This window comes from Ranitomeya variabilis, chromosome 1 (genome assembly GCF_051348905.1).
Source record: "Ranitomeya variabilis isolate aRanVar5 chromosome 1, aRanVar5.hap1, whole genome shotgun sequence".
Taxonomy (NCBI): Eukaryota; Metazoa; Chordata; class Amphibia; order Anura; family Dendrobatidae; genus Ranitomeya; species Ranitomeya variabilis.
The window spans coordinates 1,065,295,842-1,065,308,880 of record NC_135232.1 but is presented as its reverse complement, the minus strand read 5'-3'; the positions used below and the strand labels follow the sequence as shown (position 1 = coordinate 1,065,308,880).

The 13,039-nt window shown below is 44.0% G+C and overlaps 1 protein-coding gene across 2 annotated transcripts in view; it reads left to right on the top strand.

The window, feature by feature from the left end:
- Positions 1-13,039, top strand: part of RFC1 (replication factor C subunit 1) — a 110,085-nt gene that overhangs the window by 73,124 nt on the left and 23,922 nt on the right. For both annotated transcript variants that reach the window (XM_077279893.1, XM_077279892.1), the window contains exons 9-13: positions 6,075-6,346; positions 7,318-7,422; positions 8,511-8,690; positions 11,161-11,265; positions 12,009-12,372. In XM_077279893.1, coding sequence (XP_077136008.1) covers positions 6,075-6,346; positions 7,318-7,422; positions 8,511-8,690; positions 11,161-11,265; positions 12,009-12,372 — 1,026 coding nt within the window. The remainder of the gene's footprint in view (positions 1-6,074; positions 6,347-7,317; positions 7,423-8,510; positions 8,691-11,160; positions 11,266-12,008; positions 12,373-13,039) is intronic.

Genomic DNA, 13,039 nt, shown 5'->3' with positions numbered 1-13,039 from the left:
CGGGATCCGATGGCCGTCAGATGCGACGCTCACGTGATCGCGTGGACCCAGTTCCAGATGCCCTATCTGTTCCCACCCCTCCCCTTGATCCCAAGGGTCGTAAAAAAGATCAAGACGGAAGGTGTCCCCGTACTCTTGGTAGCTCCAGATTGGCCTCGCAGGGCCTGGTATGCGGAACTGGTGAACATGCTATCGGACGTTCCGTGGAGGCTTCCGGATCTTCCGGACCTTCTTTCGCAGGGGCCCCTCTTCCACCTGAATTCTCGGTCTCTGAATTTAACGGTATGGCCGTTGAGGCCGCGGTCCTGAAGGACGCAGGTTTTTCTCATAGCGTCATCCAAACTATGATACGAGCAAGAAAACCGGCTTCCTCGCGTATTTACCACAGATGTTGGAAGGCCTTTTTCCGGTGGTGTCAGGACAACAATATGTTTCCTATGACCTTTTCCCTTCCATCCCTTCTCAGTTTCCTTCAAACGGGTCTAGATTCGGGTCTTTCCCTTAGCACCTTGAAGGGTCAGATTTCCGCTCTATCCATTCTTTTTCAAAGAGACCTGGCCTCCCTGCCTCAGGTGAGGACCTTCATCCAGGGGGGTCGCTCATATAGCTCTCCCTTATCGTCCTCCTGTCGAGCCTTGGGATCTCAACCTCGTCTTAGACGCTCTCCAGCGTGCGCCCTTTGAACCAATTCAGGACATTTCCTTCTCACTTCTATCCTGGAAGGTGGCCTTTTTGGTCGCCATCACCTCCATTAGAAGAGTGTCGGAGCTGGCGGCATTATCCTGTCTTTCTCCCTTTCTGGTCCTGCATCAGGACAAAGTGGTTCTTCGTCCGGTTCCTTCTTTTCTAAAGAAGGTAGTTTCGGCTTTTCACATCAATGAGGACATTGTCCTCCCTTCTCTGTGCCTTTCCCCGGTTCATCCCTTGGAGAAATCTCTTCACAAGTTGGATGTGGTCAGGGCTATCCGGGTTTATCTCTCCAGAACTGCCTCTTTTCGTCAGGCCGATCATCTGTTCATCGTCTCGGAAGGACGGCGAAATGGGCTCCCCGCCTTCAAGTCCACTATTGCTCGTTGGATCCGTTCGGCGGTTCTGGAGGCATACCGTGTCCAAGACAAACGGCCTCCTTCGGGGGTGAAGGCTCACTACCCGGGCTGTGGGAGCTTCCTGGGCAGTTCGTCACCAAGCTTCGGCCTCGCAGGTTTGCAAGGCCGCAACGTGGTCATCCATTCACACCTTTGTCAAATTCTACAAGGTGCATACTCAGGCTTCTGCGGACGCGAGCCTGGATAGGAGGATACTGCAGGCGGCGGTTTCTCACCGGCCGACCTAACTCCTCTTTTTCTGCAGAATATCCCGCCCTAGGGACTGCTTTTGGACATCCCATGGTTAGGCTGGTTTCACACTTGCGTTTAAAAACGCAGCGTTTTTAACGCAAACGCATTTGGTGCAAAAACGCATGTAAACGCGTTTAAACGCTGCGTTTTTTAGACGCATGCGTTTTTGCATGTGGTAAAAAAAAGCGGCGTTTTGACTCGTTTACAAGCGTTTTTTTCCTGCGTTTGCGTTTTTTAAACGCATGATGACAAGTGTGTGACAGCTGACAATCATCAAAATCAACTAGAAAACCCACTATAAACAGAAATAGCTAGGGTTAGGGTTAGGATCCCTAGTAACCCTAGGGATCCTGATCCTAACCCTAGGGATCCTAACCCTAAGGGTTAGGATCCTAACCCTAAGGGTTAGAGTTAGGATCCCTAGGGTTAGGGTTAGGATAAGGGTTAGGATCCCTAGGGTTAGGGTTAGGATCCCTAGGGTTACTAGGGATCCTAACCGTAACCCTAGGGATCCTAACCCTAAGGGTACCATCACACATTGAAATTTTCATCGCTGCGACGGCACGATTCGTGACGTCGCAGCGTCGTATGAATATCGCTCCAGCGTCGTAGACTGCGGTCACACGTTGCAATCACGGCGCTGGAGCGATGCCGAAGTCCCCGGGTAACCAGGGTAAACATCGGGTAACTAAGCGCAGGGCCGCGCTTAGTAACCCGATGTTTACCCTGGTTACCAGCGTAAACGTAAAAAAACAAACAGTACATACTCACTCGTCGGTGTCCTTCAGGTCCCTTGCCGTCTGCTTCCTGCTCTGAGTGCAGCCGTACAGTGAGAGCAGATCGCAGCACCGCTGCGCTCTGCTCTCACTTTCCGGCCGGCACTAGTCAGAGCAGGAAGCAGACGGCAAGGGACCTGAAGGACACCGACGGGTGAGTATGCACGGTTTGTTTTTTTACGTTTACGCTTGTAACCAGGGTAAACATCGGGTTACTAAGCGCGGCCCTGCGCTTAGTTACCCGATGTTTACCCTGGTTACAAGCGAAGACATCGCTGGATCGCTGTCACACACAACGATCCAGCGATGTCAGCGGGTGATCAAGCGACGAAAGAAAGTTCCAAACGATCTGCTACGACGTACGATTCTCAGCAGGGTGTCTGATCGCAGTAGCGTGTCAGACACAGCGATATCGTAACGATATCGCTAGAACGTCACGAATCGTAACGTCGTAGCGATGGAAATTTCAATGTGTGACGGTACCCTAAGGGTTAGGGTTAGGATCCCTAGGGTTAGGATCCCTAGGGTTAGGATCCCTAGGGTTACTAGGGATCCTAACCTTAGGGTTAGGATCCCTAGTAACCCTAGGGTTTTCTTGTTTTTTCTTGTGTTTTCTTGTGTTTTTCTATAGAAACGCATGCATTTACATAGACAACAATACATTTTTTTGCCGCGAAAAACGCATGCGTTTTTTGCGGCAAAAAAACGCAGCTAGAAATTACTACAGGTTGCATTTCTGCAACAAAACGCAAGCATAAAAAAACGCATGCGTTGCCAAAAACGCTTCAAAACGCATGCAAAAAAACGCATGCGTTTTTAATGTTAAGTATAGAAAAAAAAGCATGCGTTTTTTAGCACTAAAACTCAGCGGCAAAAAACGCAAGTGTGAAACCAGCCTTACCTGTGTCCCCCAATGAGGTGAGAAAGAAAGAGGGATTTTTGGTTCTTACCGTAAAATCTCTTTCTCTTATGTTCCCATAAATACATTTCTTTATCTAAATAATTAAAAAAAATAAAAGTACACATATTTAGTATCGTCGCGTCCGTAACGACCCCACCTATAAAACTGTCCCACTAGTTAACCCCTTCAGTTAACGCCGTAAAAAAAACAAAAAAAACAAAACCAAGGCAAAAAGCAACGCTTTATTATCATACCACCGAACAAAAAGTGGAATAACACGATCAAAAAGACGGATATAAATAACCTTGGTACCGCTGAAAATGTCATTGTGTCCTGCAAAAAACGAGCCGCCATACAGCATCATCAGCGGAAAAATAAAAAAGTTACAGTCCTCAGAATAGAGAGATGCAAAAATATTTTTTTTCTATAAAAGTTTTTAGCGTATAAAAGCGCTAAAACTTAAAAAAAAAAATATGATATCGCTGTAATCGTTCTGACCCGAAGAATAAAACCGCTTTGTCAATTTTACCAAACATGGAACGGTATAAATGCGCCCCAAAAAAAAAAAAAGAAATTAATGAATAGCTGGTTTTTGGTCATTCTGCCTCACAAAAGTCGGAATTAAACAGCGATCAAAAAATGTCAGTTGCCCGAAAATGGTACCAATAAAAAGTCAACTTGTCCTGGAAAAAACAAGACCTCACATGACTCTGTGGACCAAAATATGTAAAAATTATAGTTCTCAAAATGAGGAGATGCAAAAACTATTTTTTGCAATAAACAGCGTTTTTTAGTGTGTGACAGCTGCCAATCCAAAAAATCCGCTAAAATACCCGCTATAAATAGTAAATCAAATCCCCCTTCATCACTCCCTTAGTTAGGGAAAAATAATAAAATTTAAAAAATGTATTTATTTCCATTTTTCCATTAGGGCTAGGGCTGGGGCTAGGGTTAGGGCTACAGTTAGGGCTGGGGCTAAAGTTAGGGTTAGGGTTGGGGCTAAAGTTAGGGTTTGGATTGCATTTACAGTTGGGATTAGAGTTAGGGGTATGTCAGGGTTAGGGGTGTGGTTAGGGTTATGGTTGGGATCAGGGTTAGGGGTGTGTTGGAGTTAGGGGTGTGGTTGGGATTAGGGGTGTGTTTGGGTTAGGCTTTCAGTTAGAATTGGGGGTTTCCACTGTTTAGGCACATCAGGGCTCTCCAAACGCGACATGACGTTTGATCTCAATTCCAGCTAATTCTGCGTTGAAAAAGTAAAACAGTGCTCCTTCCCTTCCAAGCTCTCCCGTGCGCCCAAACAGGGGTTTACCCCAACATATGGGGTATCAGCGTACTCAGGACAATTTGGACTACAACTTTTGGGGTCCAATTTCTCTTGTTACCCTTGGGAAAATAAAAATTTGGGGGGCTAAAAAACATTTTTGTGGGAAAAAAGTGATTTTTTTATTTTCACGGCTCTGTGTTATAGACTGTTATGAAACACTTGGGGGTTCAAAGTTCTCACAACACATCTAGATAAGTTCCTTGGGGGGTCTAGTTTCCAATATGGGGTCACTTGTGGGGGGTTTCTACTGTTTAGGTACATTAGGGGCTCTGCAAACGCAATGTGACGCCTGTAGACCATTCCATCTAAGTCTGCATTCAAACGGCGCTCCTTCCCTTCCCATCTCTGCCATGCGCCCAAGCGGTGGTCCCCCCCACATATGGGGTATCGGCGTACTCAGGACAAATTGGGTAACAACTTTTGGGGTCCAATTTCTCCTGTTACCCTTAGGAAAATACAAAACTGGGGGCTAAAAAATAATTTTTGTGGAAAAAAAATAATAATTTTTATTTTCACGGCTTTGCGTTATAAACTGTAGTGAAAAACTTGGGGGTTCAAAGCTCTCAAAACACATCTAGATAAGTTCCTTAGGGGGTCTACTTTCCAAAATGGTGTCACTTGTGAGAGGTATCAATGTTTAGGCACATCAGTGGCTCTCCAAACGCAACATGGCATCCCATCTCAATTCCAGTGAATTTTGGTTTGAAAAGTCAAATAGCGCTCCTTCCCTTCCGAGCTCTGCCATGCACCCAAACAGTGGTTTACCCCCACATATGAGGTATCGGCGTACTCAGGACAAATTGCAGAACAACTTTTGGGGTCTATTTTCTCCTGTTACCCTAGGTAAAATAAAACAAATTGGAGCTGAAGTAAATTTTTTGTGAAAAAAAGTTACCGTAAATGTTCATTTTTTTTTTTTAAGCATTCCAAAAATTCCTGTGAAACACCTGAAGGGTTGATAAACTTCTTGAATGCGGTTTTGAGCACCTTGAGGGGTGCAGTTTTTAGAATGGTGTCACACTTGGTTATTTTCTATCATATAGATCCCTGAAAATGACTTCAAATGTGATGTGGTCCCTAAAAAAAAATGGTGCTGTAAAAATGAGAAATTGCTGGTCAACTTTTAACCCTTATAACTCCCTACCCCAAAAAAATTTTGGTTCCAAAATTGCACTGATGTAAAGTAGACATGTGGGAAATGTTACTTTTTAAGTATTTTGTGTGACATATCTCTGTGATTTAAGGGCATAAAAATTCAAAGTTGGAAAATTGCGAAATTTTCAAAATTTTCGCCAAATTTCCATTTTTTTCACAAATAAACGCATGTAATATCAAATAAATATTACCACTATCATGAAGTACAATATGTCACGAGAAAACAGTGTCAGAATCATCCATAACCGTTGAAGCGTTCCAGAGTTATAACCTCATAAAGGGACAGTGGTCAGAATTATAATAATTGGCCCGGTCATTAACGTGCAAACCACCCTTGGGGCTTAAGGGGTTAAGCACAGCGTTGAGCTCACTGGTTGCTGTCTTGTCAACGTGAAGTCAGCCCCACAATCAATACTCGACATCGGGAACAGCGCAAGAGACGGTGAGTATAGCTCGGTTTGTATTTTTATGTCCCAGATTTTCAGAAAGCGGAGAAAAAGTAGACCCCACTGTCCAAAGAGATCTTGGAATGAGAATTGATCTTCATCTAGTGTTTATTAAATGACTTTTTACTTTTTTAGCCAGGACAATGAGTCAGTCAGAGGCAACAGCAAAGAAAGAGAAGGATATAGAAGAGGCGACCAAAACGACTTCACGTTCGCAGTCTGAAAGTTCATCTTCAACCAAAGACAAGACTTCTCCAGTGAAGAGCAGCTCTAAGCTAGCGCTAATGAAAAAGAGATCTGAGGCTCTACACAAAGAGGAGGAGATATCCAGCCCTGGGACTAAAAGCAAAGTCATATCTCCAAAGAATGAAACCATCACTCCTATCAAAACATCTAAAATATCTGAGGTATGAATTTTACACAATTAAAGTGAACCTGACAGCAGGATTTTGCTAAGTAAACTACAGGCACTGTTAGGTTGACAGTGTTAAACTGATTAAAATCATACCTGGGGTGAAGAAATCTGTCTTGTGGTTCTTGTGTAATCAGTGTTAGAAGTTCTCCATTAATGATATGCCGTGTTCCTGGGCGGGACTGTACGCAGAGTCTTATCTTCCTGCTCTAAGCCAGAGAAACCAAGGAAAGACCTGCCCACGAGCATATCATTAACTAAAAACTTATCACACTGATTACACAAGAACTACAGGAGGAATTTCTTCACCTCAAGTATCACTTTAATCAATATAACACTGCCAGTCTACAATCATGTTGACAGGTTCGCTTTCATAAGTCACTGGTGGCTGCTTACAGGCGATGCCTAGTCATCTAAGGAAATTATAAAGCGGTTTTGTATAAAGAACTTTTAACCCATCCAGGTAAAACCACCTTGTAACTCCAAGGTAAATGTTAGAGGGGTTGTGCCAACTTAGTAAAGTTACAGATCACTTGCTGATCACTGGGAGTCTCCACTGTTGAGCCTCCAATCGGGCTCTGAAGTTACCCATTTAAATGGAGCAAATGCCTTGAATGCGACCGCTGCTCCATTTATGACCTTAAGATTGCTGAAGGTAGCCAAGTGCAGTTCAGTCCGTTGAGCATTGTGTTCACTCACAGCCATTGCCTCTTTCAAGCAGGACGCTTCAGAGCAAGGTCGCGAGATTAGTAGGGATCCCAAGGGTGGGACCCACAGCATTTTGTCACCTTTTTATGCAAATTTGATAACGTCCGCTATCAATTAGTGTATGATCTTTTCTGTTTCTAGGAAGTCAACATGTTGCTGAGCAAATTAATAAAAAGAATCTGCAGAAGAGGCAGCATTGTCATATGTGTCTTGGTTGTCATTGTACATTGTAAAATGAAAGTTTTCTTTGTTGCACAGTCCAGTCCTGAAGACTCCGAGAAGAAGCGAGGTAATTATACCGCATATAGGAATTACCTGAATCGGGAAGGCCCTAAAGCTCTTGGTTCCAAGGAGATTCCCCAGGTAAGCGAGAGACACTGCCAATATAATGGCTTCCATGGAATAGCTATCTGATACACACGAATTGTTTGATCCATGGATTCCAATCACCAAGACTCCTCACCCAAACTAATCATGATCCATTATCCAGAGGAGAAGTGAAGGTGGAGGTGCAGTATATTAGGAATATGGAAACAGAAAAATGTGCTATCAGACCTTTTAAAGGGGCTGAGCTGTGAAAACAACTTACTTACAGATCGGTGGGATCTGACTGATGGGACATGTCATGTGCTGGTGGGGGACGTAAAACCTAGAGAGCTCACAGCACCAGATTCGCGCAAATAAAGGTTTCATGTTTGGTCAATTATGTCTCAATGTAACAAGAGGCTCTGGGGCAGAAAAAAACTGTTTTTAATTTCAAATAGGTTTTCATTGCATGTATGTCAGCCTTTTTTATGTCGCTTCCTTAGTTCATTACATTTGTAAGGTTTTTTTTTATCTTTTCACATGCTAACAAAGCACCTAAAAGAACACCATACTTCGCTTTGCAAAGAAAAAAACATTTGCCAAAAAAGCCACCAAATACACCACCACATTTTATTGTTTTGTAGTGCTGTTGATATTACCCTGTAGAAGAACAAAAAACACGACAAAATGCTTTGTGTGAAAACAGCCTAAAGCTATATTTTCATCACGGCTGCAAATACCGCTCTTGATTTTTCCTCCCAGCTTCACATGCTATGTCATTTTATGGCTTTAAGTAGTTCACCTAACTATGCAGCCTTCTGACCATTGAGGTTGTGTACCCCTCAGCTATATAGTTCTGCTTTACTATTGACTGGAGTCACTAACTTACTATTGAAATGTGGATTTTATGACCCTCCTCTATAGCACTCTACTTGTACCAGATCCAGTCATTGATGTATTGTAGATCCCCGCTGAGAGACAGGAGTGACCCTCGCACCAGACCTGCCGCCGTAGTCACTATCGATATATAATAGGTTACTATTTGTGTAGTAGAAGTTATTCAGTGTCTAATAATGTCACTTCTGAGCGCATTCCTGAGATGTGACATGTCAGTGATTCCTGAGATGCTTCTCATTTCTTGGTAGGGGGCAGATAACTGCTTGGAGGGTCTGACGTTTGTCATCACTGGGGTCATGGAGTCCATAGAACGAGATGAGGCCAAGTCATTAGTGGAGCGCTATGGAGGCAAAGTAACTGGAAATGTCAGCAAAAAGACCAACTATCTCATCCTGGGCCGTGATGGCGGAGAGTCCAAACGTGAGAAGGTATGATACAAAGATGAGACCTCCAGGGCAGATGTGCTGGTGAGAATGTATAAACACTAGTGATGGGTGAACCCAAAGGGTATGCGTCCACGGGCCGGATTAGCTGCGGATTGAACGCTGCGTACAACCGCAGCGTCCAGATGTTACAGCATATTGGAGGGGATTTTATGAAATCCCGTCTCCACTATGCGTGCGAACACGCGTCCGGCGGCCCTGCGTTTCCGGACATGCAGCACGTCTTTTTAGAACGCAGCATGTCTGTATACCTAGTGTCGCCGCAAGGTAAATAACAGGGTCCTATGTATAGGGTGCGGAGATTCCGGATGTGTGCAATGAACACATCCGGAATCACCGCGCGTACAGAAGGGGGCGGCGCTTTGGGCGGAGCAGGTTTTCCGCTCCGTCTAAAGCGCCGTCAATCCAGACAGTGGACACATACCCAATCAGTAAAGTTCGGGGTTTGTATCGGATACCTAGTGTCAGTGCACAGACCCCGAACAAGGACTTCTCACGAAAGTCTGTGTTACTGTTTGGGTTCGGTGGCCCAAACAAAGCTTGTTGCAGTGCATCCGTTCAACAAGCTTTTCTGGTGTGAGGACATCCGGCTCCATCACAACCATGCCAATGTATTGGCATGGCTGTGATTGGCTGGTAGAATATGTAAAATATAATAAAAAAAGACGTGGGGTCCCCTCTATTCTTGATAACAAGTCAGGTAAACAGACAACTGCGGGCTGCAGCTCTCAGCTGTCTGGTTTATCTTTGCTGATTATCAAAAATAGGGGGCCCCCTTGACTTTTTTTTAAATTAGTTAAATAATAAAAAAATAAAAAAAACTGGTGTGGGGTCCCCCTTATTTTTGATAACCAGCCAAGGTAAAGCAGACAGCTGGATGCTGGTAATCAGGGTGGGAAAGTCCATAGATATTTGTCCCTCCTCAGCCTAAAAATAGCAGCCATCAGCGTCCCCAGAAAAGGCACATCCATTAGATGCCCCAATTCTGGTGCTTTGCCTGGCTCTTACTGCTTTCCCTAGTCCCTTGGTAAGCGGGGTAATATTTTGGGGTTGATATCCGCTGTGTAATGTCCGCTGATATCAAGCCCAGTGGTTAATAATAGAGAGGTGTCTATAAGACACCCCATTATTAACCCCGTAGTCAAAAGCAATAAACAGACACACGGAGAAAAGTCCTTTAATTGTAACTGCAAACGGTGATGTCATTAAGGTTACCGCAGTTTATTGGCTACCAACTGTGATAAGCGTAGTGACGTCAGCGCTCGTTGCAACAGCAGGAATCACACACTACTGTCATTGTGTTACAGCTGCCCTATTAAGCGGTCACAATACTGCGTTTTGTACAATTAAAGGACTGTGTGTGTGCTTATTGTTTTTGACTGCAGGGTTAGTAATGGGGATGTCTTATAGATGCTTCTCCATTACTAACCCCTAAGTTTGATGTCTGCAGACACTACACAGCTGACATCAACCCCAAAACCATTACCCCGCTTGCCAATGAACTAGATCAAGCAGGAAAAGCTAAGGATAAGAGCCAGAATTAGCGCATCTAATGGATGCGCCATTTGTGGGGCAGCTGAGGGCTGGTGTTATTAGTCTGGAAGGGGGAATATCCATGTCCCAGCCTATTAATATCAGCCTGCAGCTGTCTGCTTAGACTTTGCTAGTTATTAAAGATAGGGGGCACACCACATTTTTTTATTTACATTTTTTTTTAGGTCCACCTTTTTTAATAACCAGTAAATGTTACAGCGGTGAGCTTGTATTAATTGGCTGGAAAGCTCCATGGATTTTAGCCTGTTCCCAAAATAATAACACTAGCCCCCAGCCCCCAGCTGTCTGCTTTCCCTCAGCTGGCTATTAAAAATAAAGGGGACTCCACGCCTTTTATTTCTGTATTTATTAGCTAAGTACATGTACAGTAAGCTAAACATCCACGGGTCCCCCCCATCCCTAATAATCACCAGATAGGGTCACACAGCAATCGACCATGACATTTGTCATAGTATAATATGGTTTAAAAGGTGACACCCTCCCAGCATGCTATCAGAATGGTTTTAGATTTATTCTTTTATACATTGTAAAATTTGAGTTTGTGCATTGACTTTTTTTTTTTGTGTGTGTGTGTGGGGGGGGGGCTGATATAAATGTTGATAAAAAGTTGTTTTGGAGCAACAAGTTTGGGCATGGGACCCACAACTATACCTGATGTTTACGCAATATTTTAAGATTCTAAGATGTGTAATTGAATATTTGTGTGTTATTTTACCTTTCGTCTCAGTCAGAAATTTAGTTTATCGATCACCTGTGTGAATGTGGCGTCTGGTGACGGGTTTTGATGATGAGCTGGGACATCGCAGACTGAAGGGGTTCATTGCTTCTGAGTAATACTTTACATTCTACATGCCTCAATTGTTTTCACATTTAATTCATTTTTGCTAATGTCTTTGTACAGGCAGAAAGTTTAGGAACAAAGGTTATTGATGAGGACGGTCTGTTTGGTTTAATCCGATCTTTACCTGGGAAAAAATCCAAGTATGTTCTAGCAGTCGAAGCTGAGGTAAGTGTGGCAGAAGCGCACCGCTGTTCTAACCTATCTTTTATGTAGCTGCTACAGAGAAGCCAATTTGCCCTTTTCATCCAATCAGATTATCAGAATTCTAGTGCAGACTGGATAATGTAAGCGGTCTCCTTCATGTATATATTATATTTTTGTAAATATAGACTTAAAGGGGTCTCCAAGAATGTAATAAAATGTCCCCCTCTCAAATGGCAGCCCATCCTTGTCCAACCGCTTGGGGCTTCATGGCGCGGCCGGTCATGTAAATACACCTTCCCACCTGCTTGGTTTTCATCTATCTCCACCCCCCTCATCTTTGATTGACAGATCTTGGTTCATAGAGCCAGAGAAGGGCAGAAACTGAGGGACACCTAGGGGGTGGGAAGGTGTATATAAATGATTGGCCCCACCATGAAGCACCGAGCGCCTGTACTTGGTTGGAACGGTCATTCTGGGCTGACAAGAGTCCCTTTAAGACGTAGCAAGGCTCTCGTCATAAATCAGTCACCAGAGCCAACGTTTTTGGACCTTCCCATTGCAATGGCCGCTGCCAGATGAATAGGACTGCTTTATACGCCCCATATCTGCCTGCGTGGCTGGTCAGACTCATTCAGTCCATCGTCATCATGAGAGAACACATCTAGTCTCTTGTTCTGGTTAGAGGAACATGCCGCCATTGTGAATTCTTGGCTTATTTATCATGCCCTGCCATAATATCAAGTCGCCTTTTTTCCACTATTCAGATGAAAGCCAAAGTAAAAGTTGAAAAAACCCCGGAAAAGGTGGTCAAAAAGCCTAGCCCGGCAAAGAGGAAGCTAACCCCAGAAAAGAGACAGTCACCAAGAGCTAAGAAACTAGCAGTGGAGGAGAAGACCACTGATGACTGGAAGACGGGCGGAAAACAAGAAAAGCCCAGCTCTGCTAAAACATTGGACTTGGTGCGAGTCAGCGGCAAGACAGAAAGTATACTGTGGGTCGATAAATACAAGCCGACCTCTGTGAAGGCCATCATAGGACAGCAGGGAGAACAGAGCTGTGCCAACAAACTCATCAGGTGGCTAAGAGACTGGCACAAGAACCACGCGACAGATGAGAAGAAACCTGCTGGTAATCCACACAATGTCTGCTGCAATACTGCATGTGGAATATATTCAATGTAAAAATATAAGGGAAAATGTATTAGAACGTCTTAAGAGAAACCAGACCAGTGCCAGCCAATCACAGTGCAGCTTTCATTTTTCAACAACACAGTATTAGTTGAAAGCTGTGCAATGATTGGTTGCTATGGACAACAAAGACCATTTTTCTTTTCGATAGTTTTAGAAATCTCCCCCATTATCTGTCTCCTGTGCAGACATTCGGAGTCATGTTTTATCTTTGCTTATGGTTTTCCTAAAAGACTTTTACTAACATTTAACTTGTTACCGTCACTTCTATAATTCCACGATTTCTCTTTCTTGGTATTGCAAATTCAATGTTGTGGAGTGTAGTTAAAGTGTACATTAAAGGGAACCTGTCGTGCCTAGGATTAGTCTGCAGGTAAAAAGCATTAGAATCATGCCTGGCTGCCTTAATGGAAGCACAGCTACAGGGAGAAAATGAAGTTATATCCTCCCTGCAGCTGCTTGCTTTCCGTCATCAAAGCATGCAAGGGGCTGTAACAGTTACCATTTACTACACAGGCAGTGCACCGTAATTGCGACCCGTCACTCTGACAACCTATTCTACAGTGTGTGTATGCGCAGAGTGGGCTGCCACATTGCCCGGAGTGATT